General features: G+C 58.6%; 1 protein-coding gene across 1 annotated transcript in view; it reads right to left on the bottom strand.

Moving 5' to 3' along the window:
* ADGRA1 (adhesion G protein-coupled receptor A1) overlaps positions 1-26,181 on the bottom strand; it is a 44,709-nt gene that overhangs the window by 6,518 nt on the left and 12,010 nt on the right. Inside the window, exons 4-5 of the mRNA XM_054504012.2 lie at positions 26,027-26,150; positions 22,152-22,297 (exon numbers count right to left, since the gene is read on the bottom strand). Coding sequence (XP_054359987.1) covers positions 22,152-22,297; positions 26,027-26,150 — 270 coding nt within the window. The remainder of the gene's footprint in view (positions 1-22,151; positions 22,298-26,026; positions 26,151-26,181) is intronic.

The following is a 26,181-nucleotide window of genomic DNA, read 5'->3' as shown; positions in this document are numbered from 1 at the left end:
CTGACGTGGGCCCCTTGCAACAGCCTCGGCCCACCTGTGTCCGGGGAGTTGTTCCCGCCCGTCTGGCAGCTGGGAACACCCTCTCCTATGGCTCCGAGCCCCAGCCAGGGTAGGGGTCCAGCTTGTCCTCCTCCTCTGGGTGCTGACGAGTCTGTCACTCAAGCGTCATCTTCTGTTATGTCGAATCCCGTCTAAACCCCAGGCAGACTCTGGGCGTCGGGGAATGCCCACCCCACCCCTCTGTGCCCAGGTGCCCAGCGTCGGGACAGCGGCTCGCACGCCAGGGCCACTCACTGGGACAACTCCGGGTTACGTGATTTCCAGGGGTCAGGCCAACCACTGCCTTTAGGTGAAGGTTTCTAGAAAGGGAGGGCGGATCTGAATCTTGGTGAAATCCTAACAGCTTCCCCTTGGGAGGTGTGAACCCGACCCAGAGGTGTCCAGAGGAGCAAAGCGGGAGCTGACTCATGGCAGAGCACATTGCTCAGAGCCTGGGGAAGGTGGCCTGGCCAGGGAGGGTGCAGAGCCGGGAAGGGTGCAGAGCTGGGGAGGGTGCAGAGCTGGGGAGGGTGCAGAGCCGGGGAGGGTGCAGAGCCCAAGAGGGTGGCCTGGCCGGGGAGGGTGCAGAGCCTGGGACCAGCCCTGAGTGCACCGCCGCGTGACTCAGGGCAAGGTGAGGGAGGAGCAGCCATCAGTGCCTGGGCAGGTAGATGAGCATCGCACAGGAGAACAAGGGCTCGGTCCTATGTCGGCTGAGTAACACCCCCAGACATCCACGTTCTCTTCCCTGAAACCAGTGAAGGTTTCACCTCACGCGTTAAGAGGGACCTTGCACATGTGGTTAAGTGAGTGATGGTGAAGGGCGGAGACTGCCCTGGGTTGTTTGGCTGTACTGACATTACCAGAGTCCTCTTAAGAGGGAGGGCAGAGATCCCAGTGGAGAGAAGACACAGGGCTGCTGGCTTTCAGGGTGGAGGAGGCCCCAAGCCCAGGAGTGACAGTGGCCGAGGCAGCCCCAGAAGGTGCCGGGGGGAGGGAGGCAGCCCTGCCCACACGTCGACGTCGGCCCAGCAGGGCCCATTTCGGACCTTACGGCCTCTCGACTATTGGATGATCCCCCTGAGTTGCTTTAGGCCACTGAGCTTTCGCCGTGGCCACAGCAGCCACGGGAAGGCGGTGCGGCCCCAGCTGTGCGGTGAACCCCAGCTACACACAGTTACAGGACAGACATGCTGCTGCTCACAGGGGGTGGTGACTGGGGAGCCTCGTGGAGGAGACACGATGTGGATGTGGCGTGAGGACGGGTGCCTTAACGCATCCCTAGAAGCACGAGGCACCCCAGAATCACAGACTTTGGGTTCCAAAGCTGACTCAGCGAAAGGAAAAGTCTCTGCCACTTGGGCTGGTGTGAGGAACAAACACAGGCTCCCGCCCGTCAGTAAGGATGGGCGGCCCAGAAGAGAGCGGAAGAGACCTGCACACGCTTCACCGAGGAGAGGAGAGGACGGCGCAGCCAGCAACGCTCACAGACGGGCGCAGAGGGATGGGTGCTGAGAGACGGGCGCAGAGAGACGGGCGCAGAGGGATGCACGGGGCCCCTGCCAGGGATAGGCTTGTGAAGACTTAGCGGGGTTAGAGCTGAGCCCCGCATGGGTGGGACCAGCCTGCAGACCACCTGAGCCCTCGGAGACCAACGTGCCACAGTCGGCAGGAGGGATAAAGGGATAAAGCCCCGTGGTCTCGCCAGAAGCGGGTCCCGTGCAGCCATGGACATGGGGAGCCCCAGCTACCGACAGTTACAGGACGGGCCTTAAAGAAACACGTGCAGGGAAAGAAATCAGAGAAATCTGCTATGAAACCAGGTGAGACAACAACCCCAGGCACACACAGCTCGAAGCCAGTGCAGCCTCGGGGTGCGTGTGCCTGGGGATGCGTGTGCCTGGCTGGCGAACCGGGAGGAAAGACAAGGAGGCCCCAGGGCCAGGCCAGGGAGGCACGGCCGGGGGTGGGGCTGGCCCCGAGGTTCCCGCTTCTGCCCTGCGGGTGGTAACCACCATTTCCTGGCGGTGCTGGTGCGTCCGGCCAAGACAGCAGGTTCCTGGCCGGTGCTGGTGTGCCTGACATCTTCCTAAGTGTTCCACTGCACACTCAAAAATGATTAAATTTAGAAAGTATTTTTAAAAGGAAAGGAAAGAAAAGAAGAAAGAGACAAGAAACAGGCCTGTGGTGTGGGTGGAGCTTCGCAGTGGAGGGGGCACCTGCAGCTGACCCTGCCCAGCCCCTCGCCCATTAGCCCCTCGGCCCCATGCCCAGCCTGAGTGCTGCCAGCTCCGTGATCCCTCCTGGCATACTCGCCCGCTGCTGGTTGGAGCTGATGGTCGGAATCAACGCAGCTGGGACATGGGGAAACGGGGCGAGGACGCAGACTGCAGGTGTGGTCCCACCACGGCTCTGTTCCCGCCATGGCTGATGCTGCACACCTCTCCCCGGGTGCAGTGGCACCGTCACAGCCTGAGCGAAAAGGTCCCGGACCCAGGTGCCACCCAGGGCAGCCCTTCTGAGACCAACACTGTGTCCTTGGGCTCAGGTGAGCAGCACTGCCTCTGCCTCCATGCTGCGCCTCTCCTTATACCACACGCATGCTCACACGTGCACACACGTATGCTTGCATGACACTTCCACGTGTACATGCCCCCCACTCTCACAGACTGGAACACGTATACCACATGCACACTGGCACACACACACACTCACACACACTGGCACACACCACACACACACTGGCACACACACTGGCACACACACTCACACACACTGGCACACACTCACACACATTGGCGCACACACACTGGCGCACACCACACACACACACAGGCACACACCACACACACACTGGCACACACTGGCACACACACACTCACACAGGCACACACACACACACACAGGCACACACCACACACACACTGGCGCACACACACACTGGCACACACTGGCACACACACACACAGGCACACACACACACACACAGGCACACACCACACACACACTGGCGCACACACACACTGGCACACACTGGCACACACACTCTCACACACACTGGCACACACCACACACACACACTGGCACGCACACACACACTGGCGCGCACACACACTCTCACACACTGGCACACACCACACACACACACTGGCACACACACTCACACTCACACACACTGGCACACACCACACACACACACAGGCACACACACACACTCACACACACTGGCACACATATACCACATGCACACTGGCACACACACTCACACACACTGGCACACATATACCACATGCACACTGGCACACACACACACTGGCACACATATACCACATGCACACAGGCACACACACTCACACACACTGGCACACATCACACACACAGGCACACACATTCACACACGCACAGGCACACACATACAGACAGGCATGCACACTCACACAAGCACACTCACACACACACTGGCACACTGGACATGCACACACATGCACACACACACTGGCACACAGCACACACATGCACACACGCACCTTGGCACACTCCTCACACACATGCACACACGCACCTTGGCACACTCCTCATGCACATGCACACATGCACACTGGCACACTCCACACACATGCACACACGCACACCAGCACACTCCACACGCACAGGCACTCACATGTGCACACATGCACACTGGCACACACCACACACATGCACACACGCACACCGGCACACTCCACACGCACAGGCACTCACATGTGCACACATGCACACTGGCACACACCACACACATGCACACATGCACACCGGCACACTCCACACGCACAGGCACTCACATGTGCACACATGCACACTGGCACACACCACACACATGCACACACGCACACCGGCACACTCCACACGCACAGGCACTCACATGTGCACACATGCACACTGGCACACACCACACACATGCACACACGCACACCGGCACACTCCACACGCACAGGCACTCACATGTGCACACATGCACACTGGCACACACCACACACATGCACACACACACACTGGCACACTCCACACACACAGGCACTCACACGTGCACAGGTGCACCTGGGCTTTGCAGGTCTTGCGTTTTTCACGGGTGGAGGCTGTGGGAACCCCGGGTCGAGCAAGTCCATCAGTGCCATTTTTCCAACAGCATGTGTTCATTTTATGTCTCCGTGTCATATTTTGGTAATTCTGTGAATATTTCAAACTTTACCATGATTATTATGGGGAGCTGTGATCAGTGATCTTTGGGGTTTCCATGGTAGTTGTCTTGGGCACCACAAACCACACCCGTATAAGACGGTGAACTTAGTGGGTAAATGTCCCGTGTGATCTGGTTGCTCCATGGGTTGGCTGTTCCCCATCTCCCTCCTATTCCCCGAGCCACAGAAATACTGAAATTAGGCCAATTAATAACCCTACAATGGCCTCTAAGTGTTCAAATGAAAGGAACAGTTGGACGGCTCTTGCTTTATTTATAAAACTAGAAATCTTTACGCTTAGTGAGGAAGGCATGTCGAAAGCAGAGACAGGCCAAAAGCTCGGCCTCTTGTGACAAACAGCCACATTGTGAATGCAAAGGAGAAATTATTGAAGAAAATTAAAAGTGCTCCTCCAGCAAACGCATGAATGATAAGAAAGTGAAACAGCCTCATGGCCGATGTGGAGAAAGTTTTAATGGTCTGGATGGAAGATCAAACCAGACACAACTTTCCCTCAAGCCAAAGCCTAATCCAGAGCAAGACCCTAACTCTCTAACCCTATGATGGCTGAGAGAGGTCAGCAGAAAAACGCTCCAAGTTAGCAGAAGTTGGTTCATGAAGTTTAAGGACAGAAACCGTCTTCATAACGTAAAAGTGCAGGTGAAGCAGCAAGTGCTGATGGAGAAGCTGCAGCAAGTTCTCCAGAAGATCTGGCCAAGATAGCGACGAGGGAGGTTGCACTAAACAAGAGATTTTTTTTCTTTTTTTTGAGACGGAGTCTCGCTCTGTCACCCAGGCTGGAGTGTAGTGGCGTGATCTTGGCTCACTGCAAACTCCACCTCCCAGGTTCAAGTGATTCTCCTGCCTCAGCCTCCTGAGTAGCTAGGATTACAGGCGCCTGCCACCACGCTCAGCTAATTTTTTGTATTTTTTGTATGAGACTGGGTTTAGCCGTCTTGGCCAGGCTCATCTTGAACTCCTGACCTCAGGTAATCTGCCCGCCTCGGCCTCCCAAAGTGCTGGGATTACAGGCATGAGCCACTGCGCTTGGCCTAAATAAGAGATTTGCAACGCAGATGAAATAGCCTTCTATTGGAAGAAGATGCCAGCTAGGACTTGCATGGCTAGAGAGAAGTCAATGCCTGGCTTCCAAGCTTCCAAGCACAGGCTGACTCTCTTGCTAGGGGTTAATGCAGCCGGGAAATTTGAGTTGAAGCCAATCCTCATTCACCATTCTGAAAATCCCAGGGCCTTTAAGAATGATGCTCAATCTACTCTGCCTGTGCTCCGTAAGTGGACAACAAAGCCTGGTGACAGCACATCTGTTGACAGCATGGTTTGCTGAATATTTAAAGCACACTATTGAGACCTACTGCTCAGAAAGATTCTTTTCAAAATATTGCTGCTAGTTGACAATGCTCTTGGCCACCCAAGAATTAGAAGTGGAGCCTGAAGACGGCACTGAATTGCTACAGTCTCATGGTAAAATGTAACCAGGGAGGAGTTGCTTCTTATGGATGAGCAAAAAAGTGGTTTCTTGGGATGCAATCTGCTCCTGGTGAAGATGCCGTGGACATTACTGAAATGACAACAAAGGATTGAGACTATTTCATACACTGAGTTGTATGAACAAGCCATGGCAGAGTTTGAGAGGATGACTCCAGTTTTGAAAGAAGTTCCACTGTGGGTGAAATGCACCAAACAGCACTGCGTGCTACAGAGACCTCTTTTGTGAAAGGAAAAGTCAATCAATGTGGCAAATGTCATTGTTGTCTTATTTTAAGAAATTGCCACAGCCACCCCAGCCTTCAGCCACCACCATCCTGGTCAGCCCCAGCGGCCACCCACATCGAGGTGAGACCCTCCACCCGCAGGAAGATTATGACTTGCTGAAGTCACTAGCATTTTTTTTTTTTTTAAGCAATAAAGGACCAGTGGCTGTATGGTCTGCAGAGGCCTCAGGTCATGGTCATGGCCTCCTCTGCCACACCCATCTCAGTTTGCACTTTAGCTGAAGCCCTCACCTGTGCTGTGACTTCAGCTGTGCTCCATGTGGGGTGCTTTGCGGGTGTGCATGCAAGTGTGATGTGAGTGTGTGAGTGCATGTGTGTGTGCAGTGTGCAATGCAAGAGTGTATGTGTGTGGTGAGTGTGAGTGCATGTACGTGCCTGAGTGTGCACGTGTGCAGTGCAAGTGTGTGTGTGTGGTGCGTGTGTGTGTGATGTAAGTGCATGAGTGTATGTGCACATGTGTGCAATGCATGTGTGGTGTGTGAGTGCATGTGTGTGTAAGTGTATGAGTGTGTGAGTGCATGTGTGTGTGATGTGTGTGTGCACACTGAAGAGGTGGTACACGTTCAGGTCCAGACCACTGCAATAAAGGGAGTCACACAAATTTTTTGGTTTCCCAGTGCACATGATATGGTTTGGCTCTGTGTCCCCACCCAAATCTCATCTCAGATTGTAATCCCATAATCCCTAGGTGTTGAGGGCAGGACCTGGTGGGAGGTGACTGGATCAGGGGGCGGCTTCCCTCATGCTGTTCTCATGATATTGAGTGAGTCCTCATGAGACTGAAGGTTTTATAGGAGGCTCTTCCCCCTTCACTCTTCCCTTCTCTCTCCTGCCTCCTTGTGAAGAAGGTGCTGCTTCTCCTTCTCCTTCTGCCATGACTGTAAGTTTCCTGAGGCCTCCCAGCCATGTGGAACTGTGAGTCAATTAAACCTCTTTCCTTTATAAATTACCCACTCTTGGGTATTTCTTTATAGCAGTGTGAAAATGGACTAATACAGCACATAAAAGTTGTATTCACACTCTACTGTAGTCGACTAAGTGTGTGATAGCGTTATGTCTAAAGAAACAACGTACATACCTTAACTTAAAAATCCTGCGGGCACCATGACCTGAGGCCTCCGTGGACCATACAGCCACTGGTCCTCAAGGGGTTTTGTTCTCTAATGAAAAGGCGGTTTGGGAAACGAGGCAGGAAGAGGCTGGTAGGGCCTCAGTTCCTGAAGACGGTGAGACCAGAGAATCATCTGGAAGCCGGTGCCAGTGCTGACTGGGGGCAGTGGTGTCAGTTTGGGGACACGTCCAGCTCCCCACAGGGCTCACCTGGCTGGCCTGACCAGCTGGCTCATTCCCTCCCAGCCTCCACTGTCAAACACAGCTTTGCCAGTCAACTGGCCACAGCCCCAGTCCCGGACAGGGGGACGACCAGCACGTGGGCAAAGGGGCGGGGCGGGGATGATTGCTGTCTGGCCACTGGCTGGAGCTGGCAACTAGGGTGACAGGGGAGCTGGGCCTGGCAGGGACTCCTCCCAGGATCCCAGAATGAAGTCACCAGATTGCAAGCCGCCTAGCAGCCAGTCTCATGTCTTTAAGTCACTGCCGGCTGCCCTTGTTATTTCAACCACTGAGGCCACGTGTGCAGAACCCAGAAATACATGGGACTCGGCTGAGGTCAGGGACACAGTCAATCCCCTTCTCCAGGCCCATTCCAGATGCTGAGCTGACAACTGGCAGCCTCCTCTTGGCCGTCTACGGCCTGAGCGCCAAGAGTAGGACCAAGGAGCACCAGCCCTGAGCAGGTGCCTGGGCTAGTGAGAGCCTGATCCTGGGGCCTCCTGGCCCAGGCAGTCTCCCGGGCTCTGCCCTGCCCATGTCCACAGTGCACGGGACCTCCCAGGGGGCAGGTCTGGTGTGGCCACACTGAGCACTTGGCCTCTGTGGGGCTCCAGGCTGGATGCACCATCAGTAGGCTGTTCCGTGGGTGTTTGCTGGGCACCCCAGGCACTCACTCAGGCCAGGTTTTCGGCGGGTGCCTGCTCTGTATGCACAGGTCTCGGGTCTCGGGCCCAGGCAGTGGGCAGGGGTGGGCTCCGGGTGCTGCCTCTGTGCCTTGGACTGTGTCCCTCTGTCCACTCACAGGAGGGCGGCCAGCAGTCCTCGCTCTGGACCAGACAGCATGTGGCTCACAGCTCCTGCCGGGCACTGACTCCTCACTCAGGGTGCTCTGACACTGGTGACCAGCTGGCTTATACCTTCCCCTTCCCCCTTCTGACTGTGCCTCCATGAGAGCACCTGGGACCGAGCCCTGGACCCCACTACAGAGAGCGTGACTGACCGAGGCCACCTTCCACAAGCTGCTCCAGTGACTGGATGGGGACAGCGATGGTGAGAAGCATCCCCATTACCCTCTACCCTCCCTGCCCTCTGTCCCGAACTGGGGGTCAGACCTGCACCTGTCTGCTGACACTATCCTGGCGTTCCTCATTCGCCTTGGGTTCCCAGAGGAGCCTCTGCTCGAGGGGCCTGCCCACCCCTTGCCTGACTCGGAACTGACCAGAGCGGAGGGGTCTAATGGGAAGGAGAGGATGGAGGAAAGAAAGAGGCACAGCCAACAGGAAGGAAGCCTGGGGCTCCATCAGCTCCGCCAGGCACACAGGCGGCGTCCCCACCACTGAGGAAGGGGGGCCCTCCTTGGGCTGCCCCATGTTTCTGGTTGAGTGTCTGAGTCTCTTCATCGTGAGAGGCGCTGCCACACTTGGAGGGAGAGGACGCCTGTGGGCGCGTTGGGTGTGCTGGGGGGCAGCTGGTGGGTGGCCTTGGGTGTGGTCTGGGTGGGAGAAGGGTTTGGGCAGGGCCCGGGGACGTCCCCCGGACAGGGACTGAGGGAGCTGGAGTAGCCATGGTGGCCCTGAAGGGACCGTGGGTGGTGGCGGGGGGTGGGAGGTGGCACTGACACAGCCTGGACCATGTAGGAGCTAAGAGCTTTGGGATCCAGGGACTGTGAAGGCGAAGGCACAGGCCCTGCAGATCAGCTCGGCTCCCAGGAGCATTTTCACCACATTTCGTTACTGTGTCTTTCACCCAATCCACACTCGCCCCGTATGGCCTCATGCTGGGCAGCGGCCCAGGGTAGGGGGGCAAAGGGCCTGGGCTCCACAAGGAGTGCCCCTGCAGAGCGGCGTGAGTGGGCCAGGCATGCGTCTAGCCGTGGGCTTGGCCTGGAGCCGATGGAAAGTAGGGAGGAGAGAGGAGGAGTGAGGGGAGGGAGAGGGGAATGGGGAGGGAGAGGGGAATGGGGAGGGAAAAGAGGGAGGGAGACGGGGAGGGGTGAGGGGGAGGGATAAGGTAGGGAGAGGGTCTTGCTGGGTGGATGCTGGAGCAAAGCGCCAGCTCTCCCCTGGGGCAGGGTCTCTGGAAGGCAGGGAGGGGTTGGGGGCTGTAGTACACCAGGACCTGGCAGTGGTGTCTCAGGGCTGGGTCTGATGTGTGGCCCTGGTGGCTCAGAGGACAAGGGAACGTGGCCCTCTTGAGGACAGTGAGGGTTGGAGGCTTGCAGCTCTTGTGTCAAGGGTCCCAGCAGTGGGTGGTTCAAGGGGCCCGGGAGGGGTGACAACGCCATGAGCCGACCCTCGGCTGTGCTGAGTCCCCACAGTGCCCGCGGGGTCCTGGCCTCCCTCTTAGGGAGGCACCTGTGATTACTCATTTCCCCCCAAGTCTTCAAGGAGGCGGCTGGCTAGCACTGCGCACTGTTCTGCCAAGCATGGGCCAGGCCTGGGGGCTGCCCTTCTTAGGGTAACCCCGATCCACCATGTCCTTTGGGGTCAGGTCTCTAGGCTGAGTCCAGCTGTGGCCTCGTGAGGACCGTTCTTTGGCCAGATCCAGGGCCCGGCTTTCGCAGGTGCAGAGGCCTTATCGGTTTCCCTTTACTCTGGGGTTCCCCTCTCCCTGCGCCTGCCCGTGCCTGCCGCTGACCGCTGGTCAGAGCCTGTGTGCCATTGCCCTGCTGGAGGTGATGTGGATGCCCCCTGCCTGCGCCACCCCCGCCCAGGGGAAGGCCGAGGGGTGAGGAGGGCTCAGGGGCTGGGGGTGGACTCGGGACAGCCCCACTAAGGCAATGGGTGAGGCCCAGGTGCACCACTCAAGTCTGACCACTGGGCCCTTCCAGGACCCTCTTGACGAAGCTCCCCAGGCTCCTAGCCACCTCTCCACTGGAAGCATGTCCCCAGGACAGTGGTGCTGCCCCACCAGCCAGTCGCACTCATGGAGGTTGTGGCCCCCGGGGGCCTTCGATGTGACGAGGTCATTTGTCACAGGAAAGACGGTGGATTCCAGGTGTGGACCCGAGGCTGGCACCGCCCAGGGAATAGAAGGAGCCAAGGAAACTGCAGCCTCAGGGAGCTGCCTGGACGGGCGGTGCAGGGCCAGGCAGCAGATAACTCAGGAGATGGCCCCGGCACCTTCACCGCCCTGGGACACGGGACCCATCTGTGAGATCGTGATCCCTGGCCCACTGAGCATTCTTTGAGTTAACTGTGACTTCTGAATTCCGAGAAATCAGGTTGAGAATTCCTGCTAGGATCCAAGAGCTATTTATGTCCATTTGCCTAAGTATCTCCGGAAAGTCACAGGTGAGCCTTGGAAGTGCATCCTGGGCTCCTCTGCATTCGATAACCTCTGAGGGTGGATGCAGGAGGATGCCGCAGGCGTTGGGAGGAAGGTAGGTTGGCAAGATAGGAGTTAGGTGGAGAAGGACAGGGCCACTGTCCCGGGCACCAGCTGTGCCCTGCAGATGGCACCACGACGCCCAGCTCCAGACATGAGCTGAGGACGCTTCGTGACTGACAAGATGCTTTGAACACCATAGCACCGCTGCTCCAGTCCGCTTGCAGTGGGTGCCCACGGATGTGTCTGCAGGATCACTTGTGCTGTGAATAGCGCCTGTGTTCCAGGGTGAGGTCTGTGTCCCAGGACGTCAGGCCACATGTGGCCTCGAGGGGCCATCCCTAGACCCAGGCATCAGTGGTGGTGTGTCCTGCTCTGCCCTTGAAGCTCCAGTGCCCTCTGCTCCTGCTCAGGGGAGCTAAGTGTGCGGGCACTGGGCTTGGTGCTGTTCCCAGGGGTGGAGAAGGGGTTGTACCAGGTGGCCCCTCCTCCTATCCTCAGCCAGCGCTGCTGTCAGCAGACAACAGGACCGGGCGGGAGGTGGAGGTACTCATGGTGTATAGAGTCAGGGGACCGCCAAAGTGTGAGATGCCAGGTCCTGGTGGCTGGGCCAGGGCTCTGGGTAAGTCCCTGTGCCTCTGGGCCCTTGGTTTCTCCATCTGTAAAGCTCAGGGCTAGGCTAGAGGGCAAACGGGAAGGCCCAGGCCCTTCCTGGCCTGACGTCCAAGGGTCCACAGGGACGTGGGGAAGGGAGGGGAGGTTGCTTCACAGATCTCAGAGCTGCTCCCTTCCAGGGTTTTCCCCGCACAAAGCTCCCTCTGCTCCCTCCCACCCACCCCCATCCTTGCCCTCTCCCAGTGAAACCACATTCTTGGAAGTGGCAGGCGCCAGGTCGCTCGCTGGCCTGTGACCTCTGCCCACCCTTAGGCAGCTCATCCTGAGGACTGGCCTCAGGCACACATTCCAGATGGAACAGGAGGGAGTGGACACCTCCTTCTGGCCATTCCCAGGGCCCCAGTGCCCAAGGGCCCCATCCCAGTGGGGTCCAAGCCAGGCCCAGTGCGTGGCCACGGGCAGGTCCCAAGCCCAAGGCAGTCTCCAGAGTTTGCCCTGTGGCCTAGAAAGGGTTCCCGGCTGAAGGAGCCCCAGGAAATCACTCATCCATGGGGTGGGGACAAGCATTCCTCAGCGCCTGGCCAGCACTGGGGAGGCTGTGAGGCAGGTGAAGGTGGGAGCAGGTGTCCTCGGCAAGCCGGGCCGTGACACGGAATCTAAGTGTCGTGGTGCCATTGGACTTCCAAACTGAAACATGGCCCACAGACCGCAAATAGCAGACACAGCCTGCAGACCCCAAATAACCGACACAGCTCACAGACCTCAAATAACCGACACGGCTTACAGACCCCAAATAACTGACACAGCTCACAGACCCCAAATAACCGACACGGCCCGCAGACCCCAAATAACTGACACAGCTTACAGACCTCAAATAACCGACATGGCTTACAGACCTCAAATAACCAACACAGCTTACAGGCCCCAAATAACTGACACAGCTTACAGACCCCAAATAACCGACACAGCTTACAGACCCCAAATAACCGACACAGCTTACAGACCCCAAATAACCGACACAGCTCACAGACCTCAAATAACCGACACAGCTCACAGACCTCAAATAACCGACACAGCCCACAGACCCCAAATAACCGACACGGCCCACAGACCTCAAATAACCGACACGGCCCACAGACCTCAAATAACCGACACGGCCCGCAGACCTCAAATAACCGACACGGCCCACAGACCTCAAATAACCGACACAGCTTACAGACCCCAAATAACCGACATGGCCCACAGACCCCAAATAACCAACACAGCTTGGTGCACTTGATCAGAAAGGGCGGCCGGACTGCAAAATTAGGATGTCATTATTCATGGCTAAATGGGGAATCAGCCCCCGAGCACCTATGAAATCACAAAAGGTCTGCTTGTTTCTGGAGTGTCTTCCTTTTGGCTGGCAAAGGGAGCAGAAAATGTGGAAAGTTCTGTCTACTTAGAGGCCCTTCCTCAAAGTGGGCTGGCCAGCAGGATTAGGAGGGAGGTGCCCATGGCAGGCAGGTGGTCTGGAGGGATTAGGAGGGAGGTGCTCATGGCAGGCAGGTGGTCTGGAGGGATTAGGAGGGAGGTGCTCATGGCGGGCAGGTTGTCTGGAGGGATTAGGAGGGAGGTGCTCATGGCGGGCAGGTTGTCTGGAGGGATTAGGAGGGAGGTGCTCATGGCAGGCAGGTGGTCTGGAGGGATTAGGAGGGAGGTGCTCATGGCAGGCAGGTGGTCTGGAGGGATTAGGAGGGAGGTGCCCATGGCAGGCAGGTGGTCTGGAGGGATTAGGAGGGAGGTGCTCATGGCGGGCAGGTTGTCTGGAGGGATTAGGAGGGAGGTGCTCATGGCAGGCAGGTGGTCTGGAGGGATTAGGAGGGAGGTGCCCATGGCAGGCAGGTGGTCTGGAGGGATTAGGAGGGAGGTGCCCATGGCAGGCAGGTGGTCTGGAGGGATTAGGAGGGAGGTGCTCATGGCGGGCAGGTGGTCTGGAGGGATTAGGAGGGAGGTGCTCATGGCGGGCAGGTGGTCTGGAGGGATTAGGAGGGAGGTGCTCATGGCAGGCAGGTGGTCTGGAGGGATTAGGAGGGAGGTGCTCATGGCGGGCAGGTTGTCTGGTGGGATTAGGAGGGAGGTGCCCATGGCGGGCAGGTGGTCTGGAGGGATTAGGAGGGAGGTGCCCAGGGGGGCAGGTGGTCTAGAGGGATTAGCAGAGGAGGCACCCCTGGCGGGCAGGTGGCTTGGCAGGATTAGGAGGGAGGTGCCCCTGGTGGGCAGGTGGCCCAGCCTACCCAGAACCTCCCCAGTTCAGCCACATTTCCACTTAACAGATTCAGAAACAACCCTTCAGTGGGCTGTGCTCACATTGGAGCAGGTGCTTGGGGACCCGGGATCACTGAATTATCCAGTAGCACCTGTGTCCAGGGCCCCATGCAGACATCACTGTGCCGCAAAGGGATTGGGCAGGAAACTAAAGACAAGGAAGGGGAAGAGGCTGAATAGAGGTCAAAACAGAATGCTGGAAAATAAATCTGGATTGTGAGATCTGGGTATAGAGGAAGCAGGCTAATCGTTCAGACATGGGTGTCAGGCCACTGGCTTCTGTTTTGTGTAGAAAGGGTCAGCTCAGGGTGCATAATATTTGCCCTTATTCTTTTTCTTTCAGTATTTCTTTATATTTCTTACCGAATCTCTCTCTCTCAGCCTTTCTTTCTTCTCACTCATATAGTTAGAAATGGCAGATCCTAGAAGCTTCTCTCTGAACGTTCGACCCTGTGCAGCCCTGTGTTGCTCTGCAGAAGGGCCAGCTCCGGGGTGTGGCAGGTGCCTGGGTCAGGGGCTTTCAGCACATTCCCCATGTCACTGCCTGATAAGGCTGCTCTGTGTGCAGGCACGCAGGATGTGGCACTACAGCAGCCTGGGCTGTTTGCATGAACCTTATGACTGATGGCAGCACCTGCCTTCCCGCCGGAGTGTGAGGCTCTGTAGCTGTGGCCAGCGGAGCTGGCAGAGCACACAGGAGTGACCCGACCCAGCAAGAATCCGGAGCTTGAGCCTGAGCGGCCTCCTGGGCAGAAGTGCGGGGCACACTTTGCTGCGTTTTGCTGCTGGAGGAAGGAGCAGGTTCCATGTGGATCCTCCCCACCTGCTGTCTCCCAGGACAGGAGAACTTTGGAGACGGCACCTGGAGTCTCGGACTCTGCCAGATGTCTTTTCCCTCGTTGGCCCTGTGGTGTATCCTTCTGTGGAGACAAACCACACCCAGGAACACCGCCGCTGCTGAGTCCTGAGTGTATCTTCCAGCCCCTCCCTGAGTGTATCTTTCTGTGGAGACATACCACACCCAGGAACGCCACCGCCGCTGAGTCCCGAGTCCTTCCAGCCCCGCCCTGAGTGTATCTTTCTGTGGAGACAAACCACACCCAGGAACGCCACCACCGCTGAGTCCCGAGTCCTTCCAGCCCCGCCCTGAGTGTGTCTTTCTGTGGAGACAAACCACACCCAGGAACGCCACCGCCGCTGAGTCCCGAGTCCTTCCAGCCCCGCCCTGAGTGTGTGGAGGCCGTGGGGCCTGACACTGCATGACGGGCAGTGTGCTGCTCACTCATGCGTCAGAACAAAGTATGAAACTGATTGCTTTTCATCGACACATCCAGCCCAGCTGAGCCTGGAGGCCGATTTCACACATATTTACTACATCCCTGCTGTTTGTCTCTTTCTGGTTTCAACATTTAATCAGGAGGGGCTGGATGCCACGCCTGGAGAATATGAAGCAGGAGGGACCTTCCAGTCATTGTCATCGAGGGGAGGAGAGTTCAGGGGACAGTTGCTCTGCAGGAGGAGGTGGTTAAGAGGAAGCTGAGGTGCAGGGAGGAGGCTGAAGTGGAGACGGGAGGTACCCATCCCCCTGGGGGACCAACCCTCAGTGCTCAAAGGGCAGGTGAGGCCAGGAAAGGGCAGACAGGAAGGCTCTAAGCCAGAGCTGAACAGCAATGGGGGGTCTGGGGAGTGGTTGTGGGGGCAAGAAGTCAGGCTTCCAGCTGGGGAGAAGAAGTATCCAGGTGGTGTGGAGGTGGCAGAGCAGGAGGCTGAGAAAGGGACTGGAGGCCTGCTGGGGTCAGGGCAGTCCACAGAGCAGGAGAGATGAGGTCCAGGGAACGGGGGCTGGGAGAGGAGGGAGGGACAGGACAGGTGGGGAAGACTCCTGGGCCTGGAGGTGTGGCCTGATCTGGGAAAGGGAGTAGAGAGTTTGGCACAATGTCTAGCACCCAGACACAAATGCTGGGACAGCAGTGCCGCTGCTGAGCTGCAAAGACATTGGGCAGGTAGAGCTGGTTCCATGGAGGATATGAGGGGCGGGGGTGGAGCTGGGGCCGAGTGGAGCTGGTTCCCTTGTGGGACTGAGGGAGGGGTGGAGCTGGGGCTGAGTGGAGCTGGGGCCATGGAGGACATGAGGGGAGGGGTGGAGCTGGGGCCACGTGCACACAGTATTGAGCTGTCTTGGGATATCTGAGGGAGGCATCAGGAGGCTGTGGCAAATGTGTGTAGTGGTCAGGACTGGTGTGCAGACTGCAAATGGTGTTTTGGGGACTGGCAACAGAGTCTTGCTACAGAGTATGTTGGTCGAAGGTGAGGGTGCCTGAATCCAAGGAGGCACCACTGTGAGGGCTTGGGTGGCTGAGCCAGTGCCTCTGTGGGCCTGGGGGGTCCTGTGTCCAACACCCCTGTCTCCTCCCTGCCAATCCTCTTCCTTCTTCCCTTCTGGTGTCCCTCCCTGCTTCCTTCTCCATGGAGTCACCCTAGCCCCATTTAGCAGTGCCAAGAGTCCATGGACTCCTCGGTTGAAGCTGCATCTGTCCTTCTCCTAAACTCTCCCCTACAAGGCTGAGGGTGACACTTCTGTTGGCCGAAGGCTCACGCCAGGTTCTGTGTGGTTTCTCACCCACAGGAGGCCCCGAGGCAGAGCTCTGGGGCCAGGGACCAGATTCACACACAACTTACAACCATGCCTGCACTGAAGACACCAGGAGGGCAGCAGGTCCTGCACACTCCCAGGTGTGCTCGGGGAGGTCTGTGTGATGCCCAGTCCAGGCCTAACCTTGAGGCACTCCCTGGTGCCCACACCCACTCCACTCCTCACATGTGAAGAAAGGGAAGAAGGCTGGCCTAACCAGAGCAGGCCACACAGCAGGATGTGCAGGGTCACCCACTCCCTCACACCCCTCTGCTGTACCCAAATTACAGAAAAGAAATGAAAAAATGTTTTTCATCATTGTAACGAAGATCTCCTCGCAGAGACAAGCCACCCAAAACCACACTGCATTGATCAAATGGGGACTCCATTCAGCTTGACACTGAAAGTTGCAGCACAATTTTAGACAGGGTGGTTTTTTCCCTGGCTATCTAGAGATCTGTGAGAATTAAACAGCATATTTTTAAACAACCAATGGGCCAGAGAAGAAATCACAAGGAAAAGTAGAAATGACTATGTGGAGATAAATGAAACAAAAAAACCCACGAGACAGCTCAGGGATGCAGGAAAAGCAGCACTCAGAGGAAAATTCATAGCCGTGAACATCCACATAAGAAAAATGAGCTCAAGTCAACCACCTGATTTTATACCATAAGAAACCTGAAAAGAGAAGAGCAAGCTAAATCCAATGCTAACAGAAGAAAGGAAGTAATAAAGACCAGAGCGGAGATAAATAAAATAGACAACAGAAAAATAAAGACCATCAATGAAACTCAAACTGGCTCTTTAAACAGATCAAGAAAATTGGCAAACCTTTAGCTAGACTGACAAAGAAAAAAAAGAGAGACTCATGTTGTATTGGAAGTTGTAGCCAGCACAATTAGGCAAGAAAAAGAAAGAAAGCCCTCCAGGCTGGAAGGGAAGAAGTAGAATTATCCTTATGTACAGATGGCGTGATAATTATATATACAGGAAATACTAAAGAATTAACAAAACACCAACTAGAGCCAATAAAGGAACTCAGCAAAGCTGCAGGACACAAGGTTGGCGCACAGAAATCAGTTGTGTTTTGTTCACAAGCAAATGAGCAATTCAAAAGGAAAGCTTAGAAAAGAATCCCATTTATAATAACATCAAAAGAATAAAATCCTTGGGAAAAAATTCAACCAAGGAGGTGCAAGATGTGTGCACTGGAGACGGCAAAGCTTTGCTGGAAGAAATTAAAGAGCTAAATAAAAGGAAAGACGTCCTGTGCTCACGAATTGGAAGACGTGGTGCTGTTAAAATGGTGACGCTTCTTAATGTGCCTTCAGATGCAATCGTGACTCCAGTGGCGCTCGGAGCTGGTGTGGCCCCAGATAAACACTGCCCAGGAGCCCGTGATGGGCGCTCAGAGCTGGCGTGGCCCCAGATAAACACTGCCCAGGAGCCCGTGATGGGCGCTCGGAGCTGGCGTGGCCCCAGATAAACACTGCCCAGGAGCCCGTGATGGGCGCTCGGAGCTGGCGTGGCCCCAGATAAACACTGCCCAGGAGCCCGTGATGGGCGCTCGGAGCTGGCGTGGCCCCAGATAAACACTGCCCAGGAGCCCGTGATGGGCGCTCGGAGCTGGCGTGGCCCCAGATAAACACTGCCCAGGAGCCCGTGATGGGCGCTCGGAGCTGGCGTGGCCCCAGATAAACACTGCCCAGGAGCCCGTGATGGGCGCTCGGAGCTGGCGTGGCCCCAGATAAACACTGCCCAGGAGCCCGTGATGGGCGCTCGGAGCTGGCGTGGCCCCAGATAAACACTGCCCAGGAGCCCGTGATGGGCGCTCGGAGCTGGCGTGGCCCCAGATAAACACTGCCCAGGAGCCCGTGATGGGCGCTCGGAGCTGGCGTGGCCCCAGATAAACACTGCCCAGGAGCCCGTGATGGGCACTCTGAGCTGCGGGGGTGCGACTGTGCAGAGACATGACCTGCCGCTTTATCTGTGAGTGTCTTTCCCCCAGGAAGCATGCTGCACACTCCGTGTGACATCCATCTGCTCGCCCAGGCCTCACCTCGACAGGATCTGGGATGGGTGTCTGCTGCGGTACCTCCGATGCGGGGAAGCCAGCATCTCATGGCTGGTGCCCTTCCTGGGGGCTTTCCAGTCCCCTGCGCCCTGAGGCCAGGCTGTGCCCGTCCTGTGCACCCTCCTTGGCCCAGTGCCGCTGTGCTGGGGACGCCCACAGGGATCCGTGTGGGTGGATGGAGATGACCAGATCCTGGCACGGCAGGGGCTGAAGAGAGCAGAAGGACCCAACCTGGTGGGGTTGCTGGGCAGGGTCCCAGGCAGGACCGCAGCTTGGGCCTGGAAAAGGGTCTCTAAGGGTTCCCAGGAGCTGGAGCCTGTGTGTGACTCATTCAGTCAGCAGGGGCCTCACCGGCTGCGATGCTGCTGGAATTTGGAGAAAACGCTGTGTGAATGGAGGGGAACGATGGGCCTGGGACTAAAGCAGGGAAGCTTCAGCCAGCGGGGGCTCCGGCGCCCCCCAGATCCAAGGCGCCCCCCTCGGGCTCCAGTCCTGCCGCCCTTGCTCTGGTGTGGGCTCCAGGCCACACACCCATCAGGGTGTGGATCCTTGTCAGGCCACTGCCCCTCCACAGGCCCAGGGCAGTTCTGAGGGCCTGGCTGTGCAGTGCCTCCTAACTGGGGTGGCAGAGGGTGCCCCCAAATCTCTCCACACAGGCCCACATGCATGGGGGGCTCATCCTGGGACCAAGGGGAGATGAAACCAGGTGAATCCTCATTTAGAAAATGGCAGAATCTGGTGCAGAGTCCAGGCTTGGGTTGTCCTAGTAACAAGGGCCACACTCCTGCTTGAGGGGAGAGGTGGACGGCGGCTGTGACCTTGGCCCCTGCAGCTGGAGCGTTCAGGCCGCAGAGGCTGCTGGCTTCTCGCTGCTGGGCCTCCCTGGACTGGCCCCTCCGTTCCTTGACCTCACCCTGACCAGAGGGCAGGTTCCTGCCCATGGAGTCCAACCCCTGCAGAGTTGGGGGTCTTGGGGGGTGTCCGCCCCCTCTGCCCACCAGGCTGTCTTGTGGAGAGGGGAGGTCTCACGCCGAGGTGGGGCATCCCCCATGTTCACACAGAAAGGGACTCAGGCATGTGAAATGCTCATGGACACCAGCGCGGCAACATTTTACGTGGCTGTATCTTCCCTGGACTCCGAAGAGCAGGAAGCAGAGCAGAGCTGTGGGCCTTCAGGATGGTGAGGGCTTTCTCAAAACGTCGGCGACTCCAGGAGCGTCCTCTGAGTTCATGCAGCTGCTTCTCGGGGACGACCGTTTTCTCGTTATTTCTTGTTAAACACTTGCAGAGCTGGGCCGGGGCCGGGGGCTTACACACGGCTCCTTCATGCACGGCGGCTGAGACTCGGCCACTGCCCATGTGGGTGGGAACTGGCCACGCTGCCCCGTCCTGGCGGAGGGTCGGGCAGGAAGTGGTGTGGGCATTCTTTTCAGAGGGCAGGATGGGAACGGCCAGAGAGGATGTGGGCAATGTGCTGCCCGGAGAGGCGTCCGCGCCCTTCCCTCCCAGACCACGAGATTCTTGGAACTCAGGAACTAAATTTCTGTTGGTGTTGATAATGTGTGGGCCATGTAGAGTTCTGGGAATGGGGCTGGGGATGCAGGGCCGCTGGGAAGGGCCTCTCTGGTGAGGAGGTTTCCTGGTGGAGGAGGGGGAGGTGAGCAGAGGCTCTGGGCCAGGGCCTGGAGGGCAGACTGTGAGCACCTTCGGGGTGTGGGGAGAAAGGCCCCGCTCCAGCCTGCTGATCTCCCTGAGGAGGTGCAGCCCAGTCTCCCAGCACAGTCCCCCAGCAGCCCCAGGCCCAGCCACGGAGAGGGCAGGCCCTCGGCGAAGCCCAAGCTAACACCGCCCACCATTCCCAAGTCTGCACCTGCCTCAGGGGTGCACAGGCTGAGCCCTGGCCAGGCACCCGGGGGGGCGGCTGGGGAGACTGAGTGACCAGGCAGGCCAGGAACCAAGGAACGCGGCTGGAACACGGCACCGTGTGGACACCCCCTGCCACAATGTCAAGACCTTTCTTACACAGGAAGGGGGCCCAGAGGGTAGGGGGTGGAGGATGGGGGTCTCCAGGCAGCCCCAGGAGGAAGCAGTCGCCTCGGCACCGTGGCCGCAAGCAGGGCCTTGCCGTCGCTGGGTCCACTGGTCAGTGCCGAGCCCCGGGTCCGCTGGCCCCCCAGCACCTGGACAGACGCACGGCTCTGTGGCGCGCATTGGCAGACACCGGATGGAAGAGCGCCAGGGTGTTCCACGGCTGCCAGCCTTCAAAACCAGGCAGCTCTTTCATCAATTACAGATGAGGAAATGCATTTTGAGAGTGATTTATACACCCAGGGGACCTGGGGCCTCCCTGGCAGGAGAGGCAAGATAATGAAACCCTACCTCCCCAGCCCCCACCAGCGGCAGAAGCACCACCCAGCCCTGGTTGCTAAGTGGCAACGTGTCTGCGTGGATCTGAAAATCAAACAGTGTCAGAAAATGCTCCGGGTGCAAATGAGCGCTGTTTACTGGAACAACACAGGATGTGGCTGTATCTGCCTTGAAATGAATTCTTCAGATGGTTTTGGACGGGACAGTGCCAGATAGCCCTTCCATGGAAGCGGGTGTCCGTGCGCCAGCACCGGGTCACATCCCACACGCAACCGGACGAGTGTCCTCCAAGATCCCCTGGGCCGGCCGGCCACAGAGCAGCCTCTGGCGGGGGTGCCTCACACAGGGCGCTGCTCTGGGCAAACCAGAAGTGCCCAAGGCAGGCACTCGGGGAGCCTCAGGGAACCCCAGAGGATGGGCCAGTAGGCACCCAAGGCCTCGAGGCCACGCTCCGGGCCTGGCTTTCGCCCACTGAGTGTTTGGGATTCAGTCTCAGTTCAGAAAAGGAAACGCCAATGGCTCTGGAACTCCCTGGTGAGCTCCGGCCCGAGTCACGGCTGTGGCCAGACCCCCATCTAAAGCAGCTGTCCCGGCTCCCTGACCCGGCTTTTTCCTGCTGGTGCAGAGGAGCTTCTGCCACCTCCCAGACGTGGATGCCCGGGTTTCCCTGGCTCTGGCCTGAGGGAGACAGGGAGGGAGGTTTGCGCCATCATGGGCTGTTCCCACCCCACTAGGCAGGACCGTGGTTCCCACCAAGGCAACGGTGCATTCCCAGCCTGAGGACGGATGGGGACCAAGAGCTGGTGCAGGCCGCTGGGGCTGGGGGGAGGGCGAGTGTCCCATCCCAGCAACTGGGCCTCACACAGCAGAGACACTGGGGGACCACACCTGCCTCCTGGCCTGAAGGGCCCAGGCCAGGGCCATCTTGAAATGAGTGCCTGAGTGTGTGAGGTTTTCCACCCAGCAACAGTCAGCTGCCTGATGTTACAGAGACCATGAAGCCGAAGCCAAAACCACTCAGAGCCCGTTTCCCTGGTGTGGCTGCCCTGCGGGGCATAGAGGGTCTCACGCCAGCAACTCTGTAGCACAGGAGGCTTGTCCAGCCCCCAACACACGCCAGCCCCAGACCAGCCCCAGAGCAGCCAGGCTCCAGCTGCAGATGTGGAGGGCAGGGCACCGCCTGCCTCAGACTCCACCGGGGACCCTCCACCTTCAGGACCCCCTCTGCCCCACCCCCAGTGACCGGCGCCCCTCCCCTCCAGCACACTACCCCACCCCCAGATCTTTCGCCCGCTCTCCACCCTCCCTGGGAACACTGACCCTCCCCCATGGACCGGATCGTCCTCAGGCCCCTGGTGGCCTGGCGAGGAGGTTTGCCAAGACCCAGAAGGTGCATGCAGTGTCCAGGGCCCAGGTGGCAGGGCCTCGCGCCCACGTGCACTCAGTACCTGAGCAGGGGCTGCCTGGGGTACGGCGGCTGGTCTGCGTCCAGGCACAGAGGGGCCTTCTTGGTCACCTGCTTGTAGATGTTCCTGGCGGTCACTCCTATCCACAGCATGGTGGACAGCGTGGAATAATGCAGCACGATACCCACCTGCGGGGGAGCAGCAGTGAGCCAGACCCTCGGCAGGCACCCACCCCCCAGAGCCCAGCAGCCTCAGCCCGGGCTTGCGTTTTCAAGAATGAGAGCGGCAGGCGGCCAGAAGCGTCTGTATCCCAGGGCAGACGGCGGCCGCCTCACAGCCGCCCGGAACTCACAGGGAGACGCTGAGCTGCAGAGACCCTTGAACGGCTCAGCTTTGCTCCCCTTCTGCACAGAGACGGGAGCAGGGAGTCTGTGGGGACCCATGGGCCTGTGCGTGCACACCCTGCTGCGTGCACACCCCACTGCGGTCCCTGTGGCCCAGGCACGGATGCTGTGAGCTGCAGACTGACGTCCCCTGAGCTCAGACCTGGACAGGTGTCCACCAAGGGAGAGGAGGTGAAGTCCTCAGTGGGGTCACGCCAGGATGCTCTTACTGGGGTAGGATGAGCCCCCCACGGGGACGGCATTCGTGTCACCCTGCAGGTCGCCGTTCCTCATTGCTATGGAAACTTCCTGCGTTAGCTGATTACGAGGGCCACACTGCTACCTTTGGAGTAATAACCTGACATTTTGAAATGACAGGTAAAATACTGCTATAATTGGAAAGGACATAAATGTTTAAGGAATACAGAGATTCGCCGCATAAAGCTAACGTCGCACCATTATGATGATTTATCAAATCCAGAGCTCAATTTTCACTCATGAGGAGGCTCTGCAGCAATTGATGAGGATACTGTGGCGTGGGCTGGAAAGATCGGAGGGCTGCGTTTGCGGTTTCAGATGAGCTCCCTGTGCGCCGCTGGGGGCAGGAGACACAGCAGGCCCCGGGGGGCTCCACCCTTTCTCCCAGGCTGGCCACTGAGTGTGGGGTCGTGTCCCATCCCAGTGCCTGGTGGAGACAGGGAGGCCTGGAAACCATGGGGCACTGCGTGGAGGAGTGGGGCAGAGGCGGCCCCCACAGCCCGGCCTTGGGTTCTTTCTTTTCAGGAAGCAGCCGTGGGGCTGTCATTGTCACCGCCCAGGGCGCTGGGGAGGATGGCAGAGCTGGCCCTGCCCGTTGTCTGTCTGGGCTGAGCCTCACCCATGCCGTGTGCATTTGGGGACCACAAGAAGGTGTACGTGGCAGAGCTCTGAGTCCTGGACACCGACTTCAGGCTGGACAGATGGAGAGGCTGCAGGGAAGCCACCAGCGTCCCACGGTGCTGCACGGCCGCCCCACCCCGCCGGACCCAGGGCCAGCGCCTGTCTCTGTTGACTGTGTCACTTAGCATGCGAATGGGGCTCACGGCCATCTCTTTGTTGCCATAGCAACTGTCCGTCCTCTCCAGCCATCCAGAGCCTGGGACCAGGTTTCACTCAGTGCTGAGCTGTGGCCCCCGGTGGGCGGGGCAGGCAGGAAGGTGGGTGTGACAAGGGTGGGCAGGCCGGGGGCAGGCGGGAAGGCGGATTGGCCACCACTGGCCCACGTGCAGACAGGTCGGGCTCCAAGTCTAGTTTTTACCAGACCCTCAGGTCTTCTTCCTCCAGCTGCGGTGGCTGAATTCTCCACCTTACCCGGAGGCAGCGAATGCGGAACCGGCCTGGCCTCAGCGTTAGATCGATGAGAGAGCTTCTGTTCATGTCGCAGAGCACAGGGGAGCAGACAGTTCATCAGGGAGCTCGGAGAACGTCGCCTTGTGGGCTCCCCGAGTGGCTCTGGAGCTGCAGCCACTGCGGCCCCTGCCTCTGCTTCCCGAGCCTGGCCTCACGCGTCCGGCAGGCACCTCCCAACCCCGGCTGCTTCCACGGTTCATTTTCCACACTTGCGTCCTGTCCTGGAATGCAGCTCCACAGTGAGACCATGTGGGTTTGTCTCTGGCAGTGCCCTAGTGCCCACAGCATGGCCTGGCACCTTGTGGGCCCTCAGCACGTTTGCTGAGTGAGCGAGTGAGTGGATCGTGCTCCCTGGGAGATCAGGACAGCGTCTGGAGATAGGATCCAATCTTTTCCGCTCATTTCCTCCTGAGGGCTGTCGCCTTAACAAGATCTCCTCCAAGATTGCAACCCTCTGGAACCTTCCAGACCTGCCAGCCACAGCCCCAACACCCCAGCATCCGCCCTGAGTTGTCACTGCAGGCCTGGGCCCCGGGAGCTCTGTCCAGGCAAGCAGTGGCCGGTGTTCCCGAAGGCGCGGGCAGGGTTTGCTGAAGGCCCTTGGGGGGGCCCCACCCGCGGATCCAGCAGGCTTCATCCCAGTGTGGGGCGTGCTTGGTGGCAAAGTGCAGACGTGACGGTGACAGCCTCTTGCAGGCACTTACGGGCGGGACGTCAATGGCGTTTCCTGGGCACTTGCTGTGGTTGTTTCCAGCTTACCAGAGGAATGATTAAGGAGGCAGGAGGTACGTCCGACCTCAGCCGCCTTCAGGTGCGTGCCAGCAACTCCTCTGTCGGGGCCATGCTGGGCCCAGGCCCAGGCCCAGGCGGGGGGCATGGCCTCCTGGCAGTCTGGCATGATGTGTGGTCACACACAGACACAACGTCTCCTCTGCGTGCCGGACGCCAGGGCCCTGTGTTTGTGTGAGCCCCTGCCCGGCCCATCCCAGCCTGGCACATGGAAGTGTAGTGCTGGGAAGGAAGGAAGCCCGTGGCCGCAGCAGGCAGGTGTGGGAGCCTGAGGGGGAGTCTGGCGGGTTCTGTGCACTCAGCTCAGATTCTCCCCAGACACCCCTGTGGAGCAAGCCCTGCGTGAGTCTCCACCACTGCTGTCTGCAGGTGCGTGTCAGTGCCAGGTACCATAGGAGGGTCCCAGAAACTACAGGGCGGATCCCTGGCAAGTTGCCCTGCAGGCCATGGCAGCCCCCTGGCTGTGTCCGGGCCTGGAGGTAACTGTACTGGGCTGTGTGGCTGCTGAAGTGGGGCGGCCACTGGGACCGGGCTAGGTGTGTGGGGAGGAGCTGCCCCGGAGCTGTGGCTACAGAGGCTCTGGGCAGGTCCTCTCGTTGGCCATGAGCCACAGCCCAAAGTGGATGAGGACGAGGCTTAGTTTTGATGTAAGGGTGTCTACCATGAGCTCTGCCAGGAACTGAGTGTGATGTACACGTCCCCCCTTTTAAACCAAGGTCAGGCTGGGTCCCCAGATGGGAGGAGCCTTCTGTGTGTCGTTCTTTTCAACGCTCGGTGCTCTCCAGCTCTCCCTGCAGTGGGGGAGGAGGGTTCCCCGAGTGACATTTCTGTTTGGCTTCCAGGGGTGGGGGTGTCCGTGCAGAGGACGAGCTTGCCCTTCTGGTGACTCAGGCAGCAGCATCTGCAGGTTCCTCCCTGGACCAGAGCATGTGCCCCTCCTCGAACTGCCCCCACCACTTTCTCCGGGAGGGGCGAGCTGTGTCCCCCCAGCACTTTCTCCGGGAGGGGTGGGCTGTGTCCCCCCCACCACTTTCTCCGGGAGGGGCGGGCTGTGTCCCCCCAACCACTTTCTCCAGGAGGGGTGGGCTGTGTCCCTGCTCCCGGGCAGCGCGCCCTTTGGGGACGGTAAGTGTCAGGTTAGCGCCGGCCTGGAGGGGGCTGTGCGGTGGAATCAACCCTGGGGTCAAACGTGGAGCCCGTGGCTTGCATGGCGTGAAGCCGAGACACCGGCCTGCCGGGGCCCGACCCCCTTCCCAGGAAATAGCTGAGCAAACGCTGGAATATTATTTAGTAAACAAGATGACGCTCACGCACTTCCCCTCTGGTAGGAGCCAACGAGGGTGCCCCGGCACTCACCGCCTGGCACAGGATGGGGTACTTGGTGCGATTGATGCCGCCGGCAAACACGGTGAATGTCAGGGCCGCGTGGAAGCAGAAATTCAGGAGCGTGTGCCGGCCCTTGCGGCTGATGCGGATGGCGCTGTGGGACGGGAAAGGAGGGTTTCACATGA

The sequence above is a fragment of the Pongo pygmaeus genome, chromosome 8 (genome assembly GCF_028885625.2).
Source record: "Pongo pygmaeus isolate AG05252 chromosome 8, NHGRI_mPonPyg2-v2.0_pri, whole genome shotgun sequence".
NCBI lineage: Eukaryota > Metazoa > Chordata > Mammalia > Primates > Hominidae > Pongo > Pongo pygmaeus.
Note: the sequence above shows the minus strand (reverse complement) of the source record. Positions and strands in the feature narration are given on the sequence as shown.